General features: G+C 54.5%; 1 protein-coding gene across 2 annotated transcripts; it reads left to right on the forward strand.

Annotated features, from left to right (window-relative positions):
* Positions 1–1,607: 1,607 nt before the first annotated feature.
* On the forward strand, positions 1,608–14,035 carry LOC135412392 (interferon-induced very large GTPase 1-like). Of its 2 annotated transcripts, XM_064651146.1 has the most exons (3): positions 1,608–2,366; positions 4,785–4,970; positions 6,121–14,035. In XM_064651146.1, the coding sequence occupies exon 3, from the start codon at positions 6,123–6,125 to the stop codon at positions 13,407–13,409; it is 7,287 nt and encodes a 2,428-aa protein (XP_064507216.1). In that variant the 5' UTR covers positions 1,608–2,366; positions 4,785–4,970; positions 6,121–6,122; the 3' UTR covers positions 13,410–14,035. The 2 variants fall into 2 exon arrangements, with proteins under 2 accessions (XP_064507216.1, XP_064507217.1); XM_064651147.1 differs by lacking the exon at positions 1,608–2,366 and having other exon boundaries at positions 4,682–4,970.
* The last annotated feature ends 3,325 nt before the right edge of the window (positions 14,036–17,360 follow it).

The following is a 17,360-nucleotide window of genomic DNA, read 5'->3' on the forward strand; positions in this document are numbered from 1 at the left end:
GAGAGGAGAGATGTTAAATAAAGACAAGACAAAACAAAATACAAATTTAGCCTATGTTAGTAAATATAGCTATGTTAGTGTGACTCTGCAAATTGTAACTGCTTGAAAGTAAGTTACTGCCTAAAATTGTGGGCAATTAAAATAAAGCTAACTTACGTAAACAAAAGGACTGTCAGGAAAGCAGAAAGACTTTTAGCACATAGCATTGCAAGGCAGACAGGAGGAGGGGTGCGGGGAACCTAAGCGATTTGAAATGGTAACACTTTATGTAACTAATTCTACAGAGAGGAGATAGGCAACCAAATGTGTATTTAGATAAGGCAGACTTCATAAAGAGTGTATACGATAGATAATGTTTGAAACTCACTGTATAAAAAGCTGTGTGTTTCTTTCCTCAAGGGACATGCACGGGGGGGGGGGGGGGGGCAAAACCCCTGCATCTCCCCGGCCGTAATAAAAGCGTGCTTTATATATGTTGTTTAAAGATTTCTTTGAATCAGATGAGGGGGAGAGAGAGAGACAGAGGGAAACGTGCTTTAGTGGCAAAGGGTTTATTTGTGCCTCTCACACAGGTTCTGTCAAAACTTGGAGGTCACATTCCCCCTCCTTTCCTGCAGTGCCTCCTTCACCTGGAATTGTCTCCTGATGAGCCTGGGCTTGTGGCTTCCTTGAATGGAGAAGTTCACCCTGATTCCTTTTTCTAGGGATTGTAACAAATCCTGTTTTCTTGCACTGGCTCGTGTATTGTCACCGAATCCCAAAGTGGTTTGGGTGGGAAGGGACCTTAAATGAATCCAGTCCCATCCCTGCCATGGGCAGGGACACCTTCCACTAGCCCAGATTGCTCCAAGCCCTGTCCAGCCTGGCCTTGGACACTTCCAGGGATCCAGGGGCAGCCACAGCTTCTCTGGGCAACCTGTGCCAGCATCAGCCACAGAGTTTTAGGAACCAGAGTTACCAAAGAAACCGGAACTACAGACCACAGTTAAAAGGCAGCAACACACAACTACTGCCCAACCTCCAGAACTCTGATTCTGTCCCACCTGAGACTTGAAGCAGCTTAAAACAATTTCCACAGTATATCTGTGCCACCCTGCCCAAGGGTCCCCCTGAGAGGATCAGGGCCACCTGAAAGTCACAGCGTGCCCCGAGAACTGTCCCCTCTCCCCTCACACACACAGCCCGCCCTCACAACCATCCCCTCTCCCCTCACACACACAGCCCGCCCTCACAACCGTCCCCTCTCCCCTCACACACACAGCCCGCCCTCACAACCCTCCCCTCACAGCTCCATCCACAGCCAGCCCTCAGTCCAGCCCCTCAGCTCCAGCCCCCCAGCACTCTACCAGTCCCCTCTCAAGCTCAGCCCTGGGGCAGTTCAGCACTCTCGGGCTCTAGTGCTGGGATTAGACCTTCAACAGCTTCACTGAAGCTGCAATCCCGTGTGCTCCTTCTGGATCGGGGCAATGCCAGACACAAACACCCCCTGGGAGTGCAATGGATGGAGAGCAGCCCTGGGGAGAAGGACCTGGGGGTGCTGCAGGGGGAGAGGCTGGACGTGCTCCGGCCGTGTGCTCTGGCCCCAGAACCCCCCGTGACCTGGGCTGATCCCACAGGGAAGGTGGGCAGTGAGAGAGGGGATCTGCCCCTCTGCCCCCTCAGCTGAGACCCCCCTGCAGAGCTGCCTCCAGCCCTGGGCAACAGCAGCACAAGGACGTGGAGCTGCTGCAGAGAGTCCAGAGGAGGCCGCGGAGATGCTGCCAGGGCTGGAGCCCCTCTGCTCTGGAGCCAGGCTGGGAGAGCTGGGGGTGCTCAGCTGGGGAAGGGAAGGACCCAGGGAGACCTTGGAGCCCTTTCCAGAGCCTAAAGGGGCTCCAGGAGAGCTGGAGAGGGACTGGGGACAAGGCCTGGAGGGACAGGACACAGGGAATGGCTTCCCACTGCCAGAGGGCAGGGAGAGATGGGACATTGGGAAGGCTGGGAGGGGGCGAGGCCCTGGCACAGGTTGCCCAGTTCTGGGATTCGATGATCAAGGATAAGAGGCAGAGATCAGGTGGATTCCAGTCAGGAGCCCCAGGTACTGCCCAGCTCCTGCTGCCTTTCATGGAATCACAGAATCATTAAGGTTGGAAAAGACCAAAGATCATCGAGTCCACCTTCCACTGAACAACTTTTCATCCCAAACCAGGCAGCAGTTTCGCTTTCCCACTTTGCTGCAGAAAAAACACCTGATTTACAGGAAATCAGCGGCTGCCGCCCCACGGTCCCTATAAAAGGGAAAACAGCACCTACAGGAGACCCTGGGGCTGGATCAGCAGAGGGGCTGCGCTGGGCTTCTCTCACCTCGGGAGCTCCGCAGGGAGACGGTAGGACCTTGGGGATCAGCTGCGGGGCTGGGAGCCGGGATCAGCACGGAGCGGGGGCTTGTTTGTCTTCTGCTTCTCATGGCGGGGGGTTCCCATGGCTGGGGAGATGCCAGGGAAGGAGTCCCTTCCCTTTGCAGCCCGTGCCCGGCTGCAGGCGGGGCCGATCCTGCCCGGCCCGGGCACCCCCAGCCCCAGGCGGGGTCCGGGGGCTGCGCTCCCCGAAGGCAGGACCGGGGGTGCTGGGGCCCTCCTGGGGCCGGGGGTGCTGCCTGTGCCCCGCGCCGCTCCTCAGGGAGCAGGGCAGCGCCGGGGGCATAAGGGGCACTCCTGGCCCCTCCTGCTCCGGCCCCAGCCCGGGGGGGACACTTGGTCCTTTTCCTCCCGGGATTCCCCTCCCTTCCACTGGAAACTTCACCGCCCGCAGCGCTCTGGTCCCTGCTGCAGCCCCTCAAAGGCACAGGCGCTTCCAGAGCCCATTGCCCTGGGGAAGGGAGGGAAGTTGGGAGGGGACAGAGCTGGCACAAGTGGCCTGAGGGGACAATCTGCTTAAATGTTGCAGAAAGAACTTCAGATTCGAATATTCCCTTGAGCACAATTAACACTCACACAGGTTATCTGTTGATAGCAAAATTGATTTGATTAATTGTTAAGAGATGCAAAGAGGGAGAGGAAAAATTAAGAAAAGTTGGAAAATGCTAAGATTACTTCTAGAAGCACAGAAAAGATACCACCAAAACCTACCTTTCAGCCGAGCTAGTTTTTGGGGCGGGGAAGCAGTTTTCTGCCTTTTTTTTCTCTGTCTCTGCCGCTTTTGGATGTTACCTCTTTAGCTGGGGGGGGGGGGGGGGGAAGGGGGGGGTGTGTGGGTTGGGGGTTGGAGATTGGAGGGATGTATGGGATGGGTGTGTGGCTTGGCAGCTTTAGTTCTCTGCAGTGCAGCCAGGAAGAGCGGTTTCGCTGCTCACACGGAGCTGTGTCCCAGGCTGGGCAGAGTCCTGGTCCAGCTGCACCTTTTGGCCCTCAGAAATGTGGTCAGGGTAGGAGGATAAGATCTAACTCGTGGCACGGTGGGTGTCAGTCCTCTCCAGGCCGGCAGGGTTCCAGTCTCCGGTGACAGGCAGGCAGCAGGCAGTGGCAGAAGAAAAGTGAGGGGGAGCTGGGGAGAGACTCTCAGCTGGGGGAACTGGTTCTCTCTCTCCCTTTGCTCTCTCCCTGATTTCCCCAAATTTTTCCTCAACTCTCGTGTTTAAAAGAGGTTGTATGTGGGTTCTTGGCACGTAGCCCTATTCAGATGTTCGAAGAGATATGACAGCCACAAACAATAGCAGGATCTTTTGGCAGGAAAACTCCAGCAGGAAGCTCTGATGAGAAACTTCTGGCAGAAAGATGACAGAGAATTTTTTTTGGTAGGAAGTTTTGACAGGCAGAAAAAATGGCAAAACTTTATTTTTGGCATTTCTATGTTACCTGTGTGCTACAGCCTGAGGGCACAATATCCAGCAGGTGCCTTCCCGAGCAGCCACCCCACACCCCGAGGCTCTGCTGCCCAGGGAGCGGCTGCACATCTGCCCCCGAGGGGAATCAGGGGCTGAAGTCCCTCCTTTGCTCTGCCAGCACGCCCAGTTTTCCTCCGCTTCCTCAACTCCCCGGATCTCCCCAGCCCTTTTTCTTCCCTCTGCTTTACCCCTCCCCTGCCCATCCCACTGGTGGGAGTGCAGGAGCTGCTGGAGGCTCTCCTGGAGCCCCTTTAGGCTCTGGAAGGGGCTCCAAGGTCTCCCTGGATCCTTTCCTTCTCCAGCTGAGCACCCCCAGCTCTCCCAGCCTGGCTCCAGAGCAGAGGGGCTCCAGCCCTGGCAGCATCTCTGGGGCCTCCTCTGGACTCTCTGCAGCAGCTCCACGTCCTTGTGCTGCTGTTGCCCAGGGCTGGAGGCAGCTCTGCAGGGGGGTCTCAGCTGAGGGGGCAGAGGGGCAGATCCCCCCTGCCCTGCTGCCCACCATCCCTGTGGGATCAGCCCAGGGCATGGGGGGTTTCTGGGCCGAGTTCTGGCCCAGCCTCTCCCCCACCAGCCCCCCAGGTCCTTCTCCCCAGGGCTGCTCTCCATCCAGTCCACTCCCAGCCCGTCTTTGTGCCTGGGATTGCCCCGACACAGGGGCAGCACCTGCCCTTGGCCTTGTTGACCTTCAGGGGGTTGGCACTGTCCCACCTCTCCAGCATGTCCAGGTTCCTTTTGCAGGGCAACACGGATTTAGGGCCCAGGTGAAAGCCTGCTCTGGTCCCCACCCCACAAAGGCCCTGGGCACTCTTTGCTGACGGGGGAATCCCCACTGCAGGAGAAGGGTTGGCCTCCACTGCTCCCTGCAATCAATCCTCCACGTTGCTGGGTTGCCATCTCCTGACTCTCAGCTCTTCTCCTTTAGGATCTGGGGCCTTTCCTTCCCGCTGCTCTTCCTCCGGAATTCTCCAGGGGGTTCCCATCTTCTCCACCCGCCGCCGTGTCCCCCAGGCCTGGGCTGTGACAGTGCTGTGTCCCCTGAGCTGGGCACCTTGGCTGCCTGTGTCCTCTGGGCACTCAAGGCTGGACCAAGAGGAGCATCTGCTCTCAGGTGGGTGAGGTGACTCAGAGCCCACGGCCAGGGCACAGGTTGCCTCAGTCTGCACTGGCCTGAGAGGGAAAGCTGACACTCAAGGCTCTGCAAGGCTCCAGGAGCCCAGTGCCAACCCCGGGGAGCCATCCCTGGGTTGGGGAGGGTCTGGTGTCCCTGCTGGGATGGAAGTTGAAGGCAGGGGAAGGGTGTGTGCATGGAATCAACCTCTCCAGGATCCAGCTGAATTGAGACAGAGACACTTCTCAGGTTTGTGGGACGGTGTAGAAAACCCCAGATGTGTAAAGGCAGGAGTCCAGGGAGAGCACCAGCTCCGTTAGGGTGAGAATCAGGGAATCACAGAAGGGCCGGAGTGGGAAGGGACCCACAAGGATCCTGGGAGAGATGGAAAGCTTTACTGAAATCCAGAAAGGTTCCATCAACTGGTTTCCCTTGATCAGCTACGTGGGTTATTGTGGAGTAAAAGGATATTCAGTTTGAAGAGCAGCACATTCCCCTCAGGACCCCGTGCTGGCTGTGACCAGTGACTGCCTTGTCCTTCAGAGTCTTTTCAATAACTCCCAGAACAACCTTCTCCACAATTTTAGCAGGCACTGAAGGGACACTGCCAGGCCTGTAGTTCCCAGGGTCATCCTTCCTGCCCATCTTGAAAACTGGGACAATGTTCCCCAGCTCCCAGCGCTGCCTCTGTGTGCTGGGAGCACCAGCTGGAGCAGCCGGCGAGCGGGAGAGCCCTGTGCTGGGAAGAGGGTGCAGGATGCAGGCAGGGGGGTGGGATGGGCACAGGGGCTGTGCTGGTGCTCCAGGGATCCAGCAATGCCCTCGGCTCTCTGCACTCACGGATTCAGGAGTCCTGTTGGGAGGACCTGGGCGATGCTGAAGGCAGCACCTTCTCCATGGCAGGTTGTGTGGCCAAGTCCGTGTGTGTTGTGTGTGTTGTCTCTGGGATACACAGTCAGCTTCAGGGCTGATCCCACAGCAGGCACATCCATTGTCCGGGAAGGAGACCCTGGGCCTTGTGGCATCCCAGCCTGGGCTCCAGCAGCCACGTGGGAGCATCCCCAGGGCCGGAGCTGCTGCAGAGCCTCTTAGAGGAGCCTGGGGCCTCTCACAACAAACCTTAGGGAACGTTTCCTTTCTTCCCCCACAGCCATGGCTTCGCAGGACGACACCCAAGAGGGGCATGGAGAGGCACAGCTCCTGGCAGAGGCACTTCAGAAGGAAGGACTGGAGGCTGGATACTGGCTCCCCAAACTCTCCCAGACCCTGGGAGTCCAGTGCACACAAGCCCTGCAACACCTGCAATATGAAGACTACCTTACGTTGGAGTGCCAAGTGAGGCACCCCTGGGAGAAAAGGGCGCTCCAGAAACTCCTGAAAATAAGAGATGACAAAGCAACTTCTGAGGAGCAAGAAAAGCAGCACTTGGAGAGGACAAAGCAGAGACAAGGAGCGGCCAAGCAAGTCCTGAAGGAGCTGAAAGAAATGCTCGAAAGCCACAGCCACAGCCAGGATGCTGTAAGGCAGAGAGCAGAGGCTCTATGGGAAGCCATGGAGATTCCCAAGGAGTTCTGGCCAGCACCAAAGAAGTCCTTGGCAGATGTGCTGGAGAGCATCCAGAAGCAGCTGGAGCAGCAGGAGTCGTCAGTGGGCAGGAGGGAGAACATCCCTGACACGGAGGTGCTGAGGCGGGCGTCAGGGGGACTGGCCCTGCAGGGCATCTACAGAACCAGCAGGGCTGAAGATGTGCTGGCAAAGAGAGAGCAGCTCCTCAGGGTTCCTGAGGGATTCCAGCTCGCCGGTCCAGAGCAAGGGTCGCTGTTTGAGAGCAAGGAGTTCTCCTCCAGTGCAGCAGAATCCACTTTCACCAGGTCCATGGAGCAGCTGGGCTTCAGCATCAGCGTTTCTGCCAAAGCCGGGTTCTGGGGAGTTACACTGGAAGCTGGTGCAGATCACAGCAGCTCCTCACAGGCACAGGGCACCCACCAGTCCCACTCTGAGCACAGCTACTTTTGCACCACCAAATACCAGTACATCCCTCTGGCCTCCTGTAACTTCCAAAGGAACCAGCTTCTCCTCTCGGATGGGGCCCTGCGGGAACTGCAACACATGGAGCAGCTTTTGAGCCTCACTGGGGAAGAAGACCAGCCCAACCTGCTGGAGAGCTTCTTCAGCAGGTTCGGGTCCCACGTCAGTCAGGGTCCCCTCCACTTTGGGGGGATATTCTGGTGGAAGGCGTCTACAGGAGGATTCAGAGCCGAGCAGAGGGAGGAGATGAAGCGACAAACATCTGAAGCCCTGAACACCTTTGTTGGGGCCAGTTTCAGTGGCTTCGGGGCCAGTGCAGGAGTGGCCACAAATGTTTCCCGGTCCAGCTCACAGGCTTCTGTCCAGGGCAGAGCTGGAGAGAGCTCCCACACAGTGATTCAGTGTCAGGTGTTCACCACAGGGGGCCCATCAGAGACCAATTCTCTCCCTCAGTGGAAAACGGGGCTTGTGTCCAATAACTCAACGTGGTGCGTTATCGACCGCGGCTCCCAGCTGATCCCGGTGTGGGAGGTCATCCTGTGCAATCACAGCAGGGATTTTCAGTCTGTCTATGGAATGAGCCGCGCCCTCAGGGCTGCGTACAAAGCGCTGACGAATCAGAGCGTCGGCACCGCTTTTGGAGAGGAACTGGCCAGTGCAGTGGAAGAGGCCAGAGAGTTCATGGAGATTGTGAAGACCTGGCAGGGGGCGGTGGATGAAAAGAAACTGCTCACGCTGATGGATCTGAAACAGGATCTGAGTGCAAAAACCAAGGACCCCAGAGTCTGGATCAACGTGTGCCTGTCAGACAAAGCCCTGCAGGACTTCCTGGTGAACACCGTGAGGAGTTGCCAGGAGTCACCTCCAGAAAACTCCACCTCGATCAAGGCAATCTTGAGGAGCCTCCTGGATCCTCATATCTATTCTGTCAGAGACTTCCCCGAGTCTTCCTTCATTATGCAATGGATCTTCCAGACTGACCACAGGCTTCCCAAAACTCCCAATGTCTCTGAACTTGGAGAGCTCCTGCAGACACTGCAGCAAATCATGGAGCACATCCATGCTGTCACCTACGCACCAGGAACCTCTGCTTCTGCCGTCCAGGAAGCAAAGAGAGAAGCCACCCTGACCACAGGCCTCGCAATTCATTCCTTACTGCGGTCTCTCCAGGAAAGGGCTCAGAAGGACATGGAACTCTTGGTGCTCTTAATTGCGACCAGCACAGGGTACCAGGTGGGAAGCAGCACTTTCCAGCACCTCCTTGGCCATGCAGAAATTCAGTACCTGGCCCAGGCAATGGCAGCGGCACACGAGCAGTACGTGACTCTGAAGGAGCAAGATGCTGCCAGAGCTGAGGCCTCCCTTCTGCTGACGGCTCTGACCGTGACACCCCAAAGCAAAGAGCTGTCCCCAGAGCAGAAGAGGGAGCGGTTGCTTTTCATGGAAGGTCACATGGAAGGCTTGTGGTCCACAGGGACAAGGAATCTCCTCCAGAAGCACAGGGAGTGCCCAGACTGGGAGATGCTGGAACGTGACTTGAATTCCTTCATCGGTGGGAGCTTGGAGGAAACAGGGGATGATGTGAGGATGCAGAACATACTCAAAGACATGGAAGACACTTTCCAAACAACTGAGCCTTCCAGTCCCTCTAAATCCAAGTCAGGTGCCAGCGAATCCAAAGCCAATGAAGCCACTGCAAACCAAGAGTTCCTCCAGTTGCTCAAGCGCCTTGGACTAGAAAGTCACTATCCAAGAAAAATGGACACAGGACATTTCCGCATCATCTGCAAGACATCTCTGCACGACAGCCAGCCCAGCAAGGACCAGGAACTGCCATTTCTCTTCCTGCAGAAGCTCTTAACCGTGGACTATCGGGTGAGGTACCTGACTTCTAGAGATGGGAGCAACCCAGGACTTGCCCCTGTGCCAGAAACCACAGAGCAAAAGCACGAACCCTCAGACTCCTTTGAGAACTTTCTAAATGATTTGGAGGAAGCAGCCCCTGAAGCTGCAACCAGGGACAGCCACGTGCACCCCATGGACCTCCAGATGGCAATTTTCCACTGTGCTGATGACTTCATGAGACAGTCCATTGCAACCAAGCTGGCCTTCTGCCAACTGGCGCTGCCCCTGCTGGTGCCCAAGCCGGGCACTGCCCAGATCGAGTTCCCACTCTGGGCCCTCAGCCAAATCAAAAGGAGCTGGAAAGAGGCGGAGAAGTCGGGACAGCAGCCCAGGATGAGCAATCACAATAACAAACTCATCCATCAGGCAGAGACGCCCATCGTGTCCTTCATCCGCATTGGCACCTCTGCCTCCTCTTCCAAGTCTCAGCTCCTCAATGCTCTGCTGAGCAAACAAAGACACGACACTTTTTTCCACCGCCATTGCCGAGGCAGCACCAGAGAGCGTTTGCTGATGGCAGGTGTTGTGGAGATCGCCTGGTACTGTCCCCGGGGAAGCCCCGATGACACCTTTGAGTGCTGTGTGGCTTTCTGTAACCTGCATGGAGACGCCAGGGATCACGGAGCGCAGCTGCACTTCTTACAGGAGATCTCTGCTCTCAACGTGGCTCTTGTCTCCGATTCGGAGCACGTGGACGACAGAGGGAAAAAGCTTCTGCGAGACCTGTGGCAGTCACAAAGGCCTCTGGTTTGTCTTCTCACTGACAAAGAGAAGGTTGCAGCTGGACAATCCAACAGAAACATAAAAATAGGGATCAAGAACAGAAACGAAGCAGAGATGTTGGACGAGCTCACCAAAACAATCAGGAATCTGCTGGAAGGGTCCAACCCTCGTTTCAGCCTGGACGCCTGCCTGGACAAAGCTCGCCAGCACGGATTCTTAGTGGATGAAGATCGACCCGAGTGTGTGACAGCCAAAGCAAAGGCAAAGGAGCTGGTGACCCTTCTGAAGAAGGAGAAGCTGTCTGAGATCAAATCCCAGCTCCTGCCTCTTCAAGGAAAACTGTGGCACCAGTGGTGCCAAAAGGACAAAGAACTCACTCGCTTGCAGGAGAAGGGGGGCAAGAGCATTGAGCACCATCGGAGCCAAATTGAATCTGACAAGACAGTAATTAGAAGAAAGCAACTAGAGCGAGCCTTCCCCCTCAACCAGCTGATGAAACCATTCCTTGGCTTTCTCCAGTCACAACCAGCAGATACCAAGAAATATTTCCTGCAGTGGATGAAGGTCTTTATGGACGACCTGTCCTCCGGTCGCCTTGAGGAACTGAGGAGAGACTATCACAAGTTATGGTCTGAAATCCTGGAAAAAAAGAAAAGCAAGGGAAAAACCAATCCAAGCCCTGAGTTGCTGAGTAGGTTGGAGGCCCTCTCTGATGAAATCAACGATTCATCTGTTGGTCTGGAGCATCTGTTGAGAGAGGTAGGGCAGATCTATGAAGCTCTACACTTAAGGAACTCAAAGAATGAAAACGTTGTGAAACTGCCGCAAATGGCAGCAGAGCTGATGGTTTCGGGGTATCCTGTGGAGCTGATGGATGGGGATGCTTCTTACCTGCCCCTGCGCTGGGTGGGAGCAATCTTTGACAGCCTCATTGAGAGGCTGGGTGACAAACGAGTGTTTGTCCTCTCCGTGCTCGGCATCCAGAGCACAGGGAAGTCAACCCTGCTGAATGCCATGTTTGGGCTGCAGTTCAACGTCAGCGCGGGGAGATGCACCCGGGGAGCGTTTATGCAGCTCCTGCCACTGGACGAGCAGCTGCAACAAAACGTGGGCTTTGATTACATGCTGGTTGTTGACACAGAGGGCCTTCGATCCCCAGAGATGGTCAATAAACAGTCCCTGAATCATGACAACGAGCTGGCCACCTTTGTCATCGGCATCGGCAACATGACCCTGATCAACATCTTTGGGGAAAATCCCTCAGAAGTGCAGGATGTCCTTCAAATCGCTGTGCAGGCTTTTCTGAGGATGAAGAAAGTAAATCTTTCCCCCGGCTGCCTCTTTGTCCACCAAAACGTGGGAGAAGTTACTGCCAAGGAGCAGAACATGGAAGGACAAAGACGGTTTCAGGAAAAGCTGGATGAAATGACCGTGGCAGCTGCCCAGCAGGAATGCTGTGATGTCTCCTCCTTCAGCGACGTCATCCGCTTTGACGTGAACACCCACATTCACTACTTTGCTCACCTGTGGGAAGGAAACCCCCCAATGGCACCACCCAACCCCACCTACAGCCACAACGTCCAGCAACTGAAGAGCAAAGTTCTCCAGGCTGCCAAGGAGTCCCAGGGCAGCATTTTGACGCTCTCCAGCCTGAAAGTCCGTATTGGTGACCTCTGGAATGCTTTGCTGAACGAGAACTTTGTTTTCAGCTTCAAGAATTCACTGGAGATTGCTGTCTACAGGAAACTGGAAACTGCCTTTAGTCAGTGGACCTGGAGGCTGAGGAGTCACATCTTAGACGTACAAATGAGACTCGACAACAGAATTCGGAACGGGGACTTGCAGCAAATCACCAGAGAACACCTGGAAGGGCTCGTGCAAGAGACAAGTGATGCCATCGTGACAGACATGGAAAAGTATTTCAGGGAAGAGAAACACTGTGAGATACTGGTCCAGTGGAAAGGCAGCACAGAGCTGAAGCTGAAAGAACTAAAAGAGAATCTTCTTCATGAAACTTGGAAGAAATGTGAGAATCTCATTGAACTGCAGAAGACCCAGAGTAAAGTGGATGCAAGGAAGTCGGAATATGAAGACGAGCTCTTGAGAAAGAGCAGGGAGTTGGCTCTGACTCTGAAAGGCAAGAGCCTCAGTGAGATACAACTGAGAGACAAGTTTACTTCTCTCTGGGCCGAGTGGATTGCTGAAGTCTCCCGTTCTGCTCCTCCACCAGAACGAGTGAATATTGATGCAGAAATAGAAGATGTCCTTCTGGAGCGTTTTAAGGAGCCTGGTTTCCATGCACGGATCAGGTCATTTCCCAAACACACAGGATTTTCCTTGGACTTGAAGAAACATGTCACAAAGAAAAAGGGTTGGAAAACATACCTCCCGTGGAATGATTCCAATGCTGATGTGAACTTGCAGGACATCACAGACAACATCATAAAGCGTGTGTGGGCAAACACTGATGCGAAGGAACAGGAGAAACGGGATTACAGTCGATCCTTTATTCATGAAATACTCCATGAAGTACAGGAAGGTGAGAACTCCATCCCCAGCGATGCAGCATTTAGGGTTAACAAAGATTACAGCATAGATTTATCTCTGTACCTGTGCAGAACGGCAGCAGAAAGGTTTAAAGCCATGCACGAAGCGTTCCAGAAGGCAAATGACCCAGTCACCTACCTGAACAGCAAGAAAGAAGATTTCTTCACATGTTTCCAGATTTCCTGCCAAGGAGCCACTTCTGTCACAGCTTTTGCTGTTTTCCTTTGTGACAAGCTTGCCCCAGCTCTTCGCCGGGCCGTCTATGAGAGGACGGCTAAAGCCATCGCTGGGGACATGCAGGGGAAAGTCCCAGATTTCCAGGGCAACAGAGCCAATCTGGATGTTTGTATCCTGAGATTCCTGGCACAAGAAGAAAACTTTCAGTATTTCAAGCAGTACCTTCGACACCCAGAACAGTTTTTTCAGTGGTACATTGAGAGACGTGTTGAGAGTTACTGTTTAGGTGAGAGCCGGAGGCTGGAGAAGTTTTTAGATTCCTCCCTTGATCTTCTCTATGGAAACATCCTGTCAGCTGTTTTTTCATCAACCCAAAGGGTCAAAGACAGAAAAGACCAAAAGGACAAAATCTCTCTCTGGCTGGATGAATTTTGCGGGGAACTGACAGAGCTGATCAACTTGCCCAGAAGTGACCTGAAGGGCCTCGAGCATCAGGAGATCACAGACATCGAGTTCCTGAGCAAAGCCATGGCAGAAGCACTGCCTGCCATGGAGAACGAGCTCAGGAAAGAATTTGCTGTTGCTGATCTGAACTGGTTTGAAAGGAAGCCTCACACCATCCTGGCAGAGCAGTTTTGGGGGTGCTGGGCACAGTGTCCCTTTTGTGGGGCTGTCTGCACAAACACCATGCAGGGACACGATGGAGACCATCAGGTTCTCTTCCATCGGCCACGGGCTTTGACGGGAGGCTGGTGGGACAAAACAGATCACCTGACCATTGATATTTGTTCCAGCCTTGTTGCAAGTAAGTGTAAATTCGAAGCTGCTGATGCCAGATGGATCCACTTCAAGAGATACCGGGATGCAGGACCTCCTTTCTCCAATTGGAACATTCTTCCCGATCCATCCATGCAAGCCTATTGGAAATGGTTTGTGTCTCATTTCAGGACCAATATAGAAAACTGGCATGGTAAGAAATTCCAAGGCAAAGGAGAAATCCCTCAGGCCTGGCAGAGAATTACCAAGCAGGAAGCACTTGCCGAGCTGGACAAGCCTTAGGCCACGTCGATGGAAGGAAGATGAAAGAAGATGAAGGAAGAACCTCCACAGCTTTGCAGTTTAGCAGAACAGAGTACAAGGCTGTCCACAAAATGCTGTTTCAATGCTTGTGCTCTCAAGCCCCATGAAGACAATGGGATCCAACTGCTCACAAACTGGGTGAAATAAGGCGCGTTCCTCCGGCCGTCGCTCAGAAACTCCCTCGCTTCCTGATCAGCCAGAATCCTCTTCCCTTCCTGCCGTAAACATTTCCCTCTGCTTTGCCCTTGAGCAAAAGAATAAAAACCCTCCCAGGGCTGCTCAGTCCCATGGCCAAGATGGAGCCCACGTGCCAGGGGAAGGGCAAAGGCAGCACGAGAAAGCCCCAGTTGGATGAGCTGCTCTGAGGAAATAAGGGGCACTGAGCAAAGCCCAGCTTTCCTGCAGCACTCAAATCCCAGCACAAAGGGGGAACACTGTGGTACTGGGAAGATCATGGGACCTTCCAGTACCTGTCAGCCGAGGGACAATCCAGGTGTTCTGCTGCAGAGCCAACAACCACGTCGAACCCCCTCCTCAGGTGCCAAGCCACGACCCCCCCTCTTGTTAGGTACAGCAAGAGAACTTTACACCAACCAGAAACAAAAGGTGATTATGACTGAAGCCACTCCAGCTCCACCTAAACACAAAGAATTTGTATAAAAGTAAGTTGGGGAGAGGGGGATAAATGAGGGATAAATGAGGAAGACTCCCCCGAACCTGCTGGGATCAGCTGAGGGGTTGAACCTGCCTTCCCCCCACCCAGGGACGCCTGTGGGGTGAGAAATACACTCTGGGCAGGTTCAACGCTGCTTTAAGGAGCAGAGCTTTGGTCGGGCTCCCCCCAGAGGATTTTGGCAGATTGCTTCGTGTTCCACCTTGGCCTTGCTTCCCAGAGCCCAGATTGCTTTCAAACACAGTTTTGCAGCCAGACGCTGCCGCCAACGCCCACGAACCTTATTAACCTGTCCCAGTCGATGCTAATTGATGCCTTAAGCCCCTAATGGTTTTTATTTTTCTAATATTTGTAAGACTTGTAAGTTTTATAAGTAAGTTTTAAAAGCAGCAACCTTCCCCCCCCTTGTTCCTTGTTCCTTTCCCTCTCTCTAGCACCCTTGTTTATACATTCCTAACCCTCTTACCCCATTCTATGCTCCCCATATCAATCCTGCTTCTGAATACAGCAGAAGTGTTTAGTCTTTTGTAAAGGCAAGGCCTAGACAGTTGACAGAACAGCAAAAACCACAGAATAGGTCAGGAATTAGGTAACTATGTATCCTTTGTGCTCTGATGATGGTGAAGATGGGAGGAAGGGGGGGTCCCAAAATACACCCCAGACTCATTTTAACGGGGTGGACCCGGGGCGGACCAGAGGAAAGGCCGCAGGGTGGACACATCTGGAATTGGATGGATGGTATTATAAAATGTAACCTCTCAGGCACAACCTGCGCGCGTCGTATAACATCTTAGCCTTGGCAAATAAACCCTTTCTTATCTCACCCCTAATTAACTGCTCCGGAGAATTTTTTCAGCACCAAAATACAGCGGCAACATAATAAAGAGTGTTATTCCAGGAACTGGGAGAGGAGTCCTTTCAGTCGCCAGCAGCAGGTACCGCCTTGGCAGGGGCAGGGCCGGCTGAGGGCAGTGCTTTAACTCCCTGCTCCGGAGGGTCCTGCGTGTGCCCAGGGCAGCCGAACCATTTGTTTGTTTTTTCCTCCAAGAAAGCAGCGGTTTTCCACAGAAAAATTACATGCCCCGTATTTTGCAGACACAACACGGCGCTGCTTTTGCCCTGGTGGTGTCTCCCTCTAATTCCAAGCACTGGAGCCGCACCCTCCGTGTCCCAGCAGCCGCTGTTCTGGAGCAGAGCGCAGCCCGGCCCGGCCCAGCCCCGCTGCCCGCACAGCCCGGGGCTGCTGCCCGCCGGGGCTTCCCCACAGTCCCCGCGGCCTGGCCCAGCCCCCAATGGAAGCTTCTCCCGGGCCCAGCCCGGCGCCCCCGAGCTCCCACCTGTCCCCCACGGTCACGGGGTCCCGGGGCTTTCTGGAGGGGTCCTGGGGGGTCCAGGCGGCTCCAGGGCCAGTGGGGCCGCCTCAGCCCCGGCCATGCTGCCCAACGATCCCCCTGAGAGGATCGGGGCCACCTGAGAGTCACAGCGTCCCCCGAGAACTGTCCCTTCACAGCCAAGAGACACAGCCCGCCCTCACAACCATCCCCTCGCCCCTCACACACACAGCCCGCCCTCACAACCGTCCCCTCACACACACAACCTGCCCTCACAACCGTCCCCTCACAGCTCCATCCACAGCCAGCCCTCAGTCCAGCCCCTCAGCTCCAGCCCCTCAGCACTCTACCAGTCCCCTCTCAAGCTCAGCCCTGGGGCAGTTCAGCACTCTCGGGCTCTAGTGCTGGGATTAGACCTTCAACAGCTTCACTGAAGCTGCAATCCCGTGTGCTCCTTCTGGATCGGGGCAATGCCAGACACAAACACCCCCTGGGAGTGCAATGGATGGAGAGCAGCCCTGGGGAGAAGGACCTGGGGGTGCTGCAGGGGGAGAGGCTGGACGTGCTCCGGCCGTGTGCTCTGGCCCCAGAACCCCCCGTGGCCTGGGCTGATCCCACAGGGATGGTGGGCAGCAGGGCAGGGGGGATCTGCCCTGTAGGAGGCCTGCCCAGGGATGCAGGGGATGCACCGAGGGCAGGGAAGCCCAAGGGTCATGTGCCAAAATAGACACCCCCATTAGTCACAAGGTCACGTGGTTCTAAGGGATAAGAGGGAGCACTGAGTTTGAATAAAGCTCTTTGACTGCGATATCATCGGACAGCTGAGTCCATTTCTTTATCATATAAAGTCCACCATGCAACATGTGGTGCCCGAACTCGGGGCTTAGAACCTACATTAGGCCAGAGTAGAACACCCTGAATCAGGGGAATATTGGTAAATTCCGGGTATCGTATCAGTTTTATGATACAGGAATTTTTCACCAAAAAAAACCTAGACGTCTTTAAGTTGTTGTCTCAGCCGGTACTGAGAGATGCAGATAGTACAGAGAGCTCAAAAAATTAGGGAAAAGCACACAGGAACAGAGAAGAAGACAAAGAAGAAAAGAAGAAGAGAAACGGAACGGCGGACAGTGAAAAGCGGAGCCGGGGACCACGCAGGCAGAAGTGGGCAGTGAAGCAGCGAAGCTGAGTGAGTACCAGCACTTCAACTCCCAGCCCCACCGCAGCCCCCGGACCTCAGCACCGCGCCAAAAACAACCCAGTCGCCCACAGCCGCTGGAGAAGCAGGAGCAGAGACCCGGAGAGCACCGGTCGCCGACAGAGACACCGAAAAGAAAAGAAAACCGCGGAAACAGCCGATCCAGAAACCGAAAGTAAAACTCAGCAGCCAACCAAAGGACCTTTGCCCACGCGTATCCACAGAGGCCAGACTAAGGTAAAAAACATGGGAAGCTTGATATCACAAGACATTGAAACATTAACTCTACTGCTAAGATCTTACCACATCCAAACACAAAGGCAGAATTACCAGAATTAGTAAGGTTTATCAGGTCTGTATCCCCCACGCTGCCACTAACAGAAGTGTTACAAACAGACGTATGGGAAGGACTGGGACACATTCTAAACCAAAGGACCGAGGCAGGCGATCGCCGAGCCGATAACATAATTCCAGCTTACACAGTGATAATGTCTGTACTACACAGAGCCCACGAGAGGATGGTACAACCACCCCCCACCCACACTGCTAGCCACAGCCCAGCTCCTAGGCGTAGGAATGCAAAAACACAGGGTTTACCAGGAGGGGAGGGAAGTGTTCGTGAGTTAAGTTACAGATCGGGAGCCGATGACCATGAGAACACGGGTTGCCGGGAGGGAACAGAGCCTATAATGCGAGATCCCAACCCATGGGATCAGTGCACAGGGCTC

This window comes from Pseudopipra pipra, chromosome 3 (genome assembly GCF_036250125.1).
Source record: "Pseudopipra pipra isolate bDixPip1 chromosome 3, bDixPip1.hap1, whole genome shotgun sequence".
Classification (NCBI taxonomy): domain Eukaryota; kingdom Metazoa; phylum Chordata; class Aves; order Passeriformes; family Pipridae; genus Pseudopipra; species Pseudopipra pipra.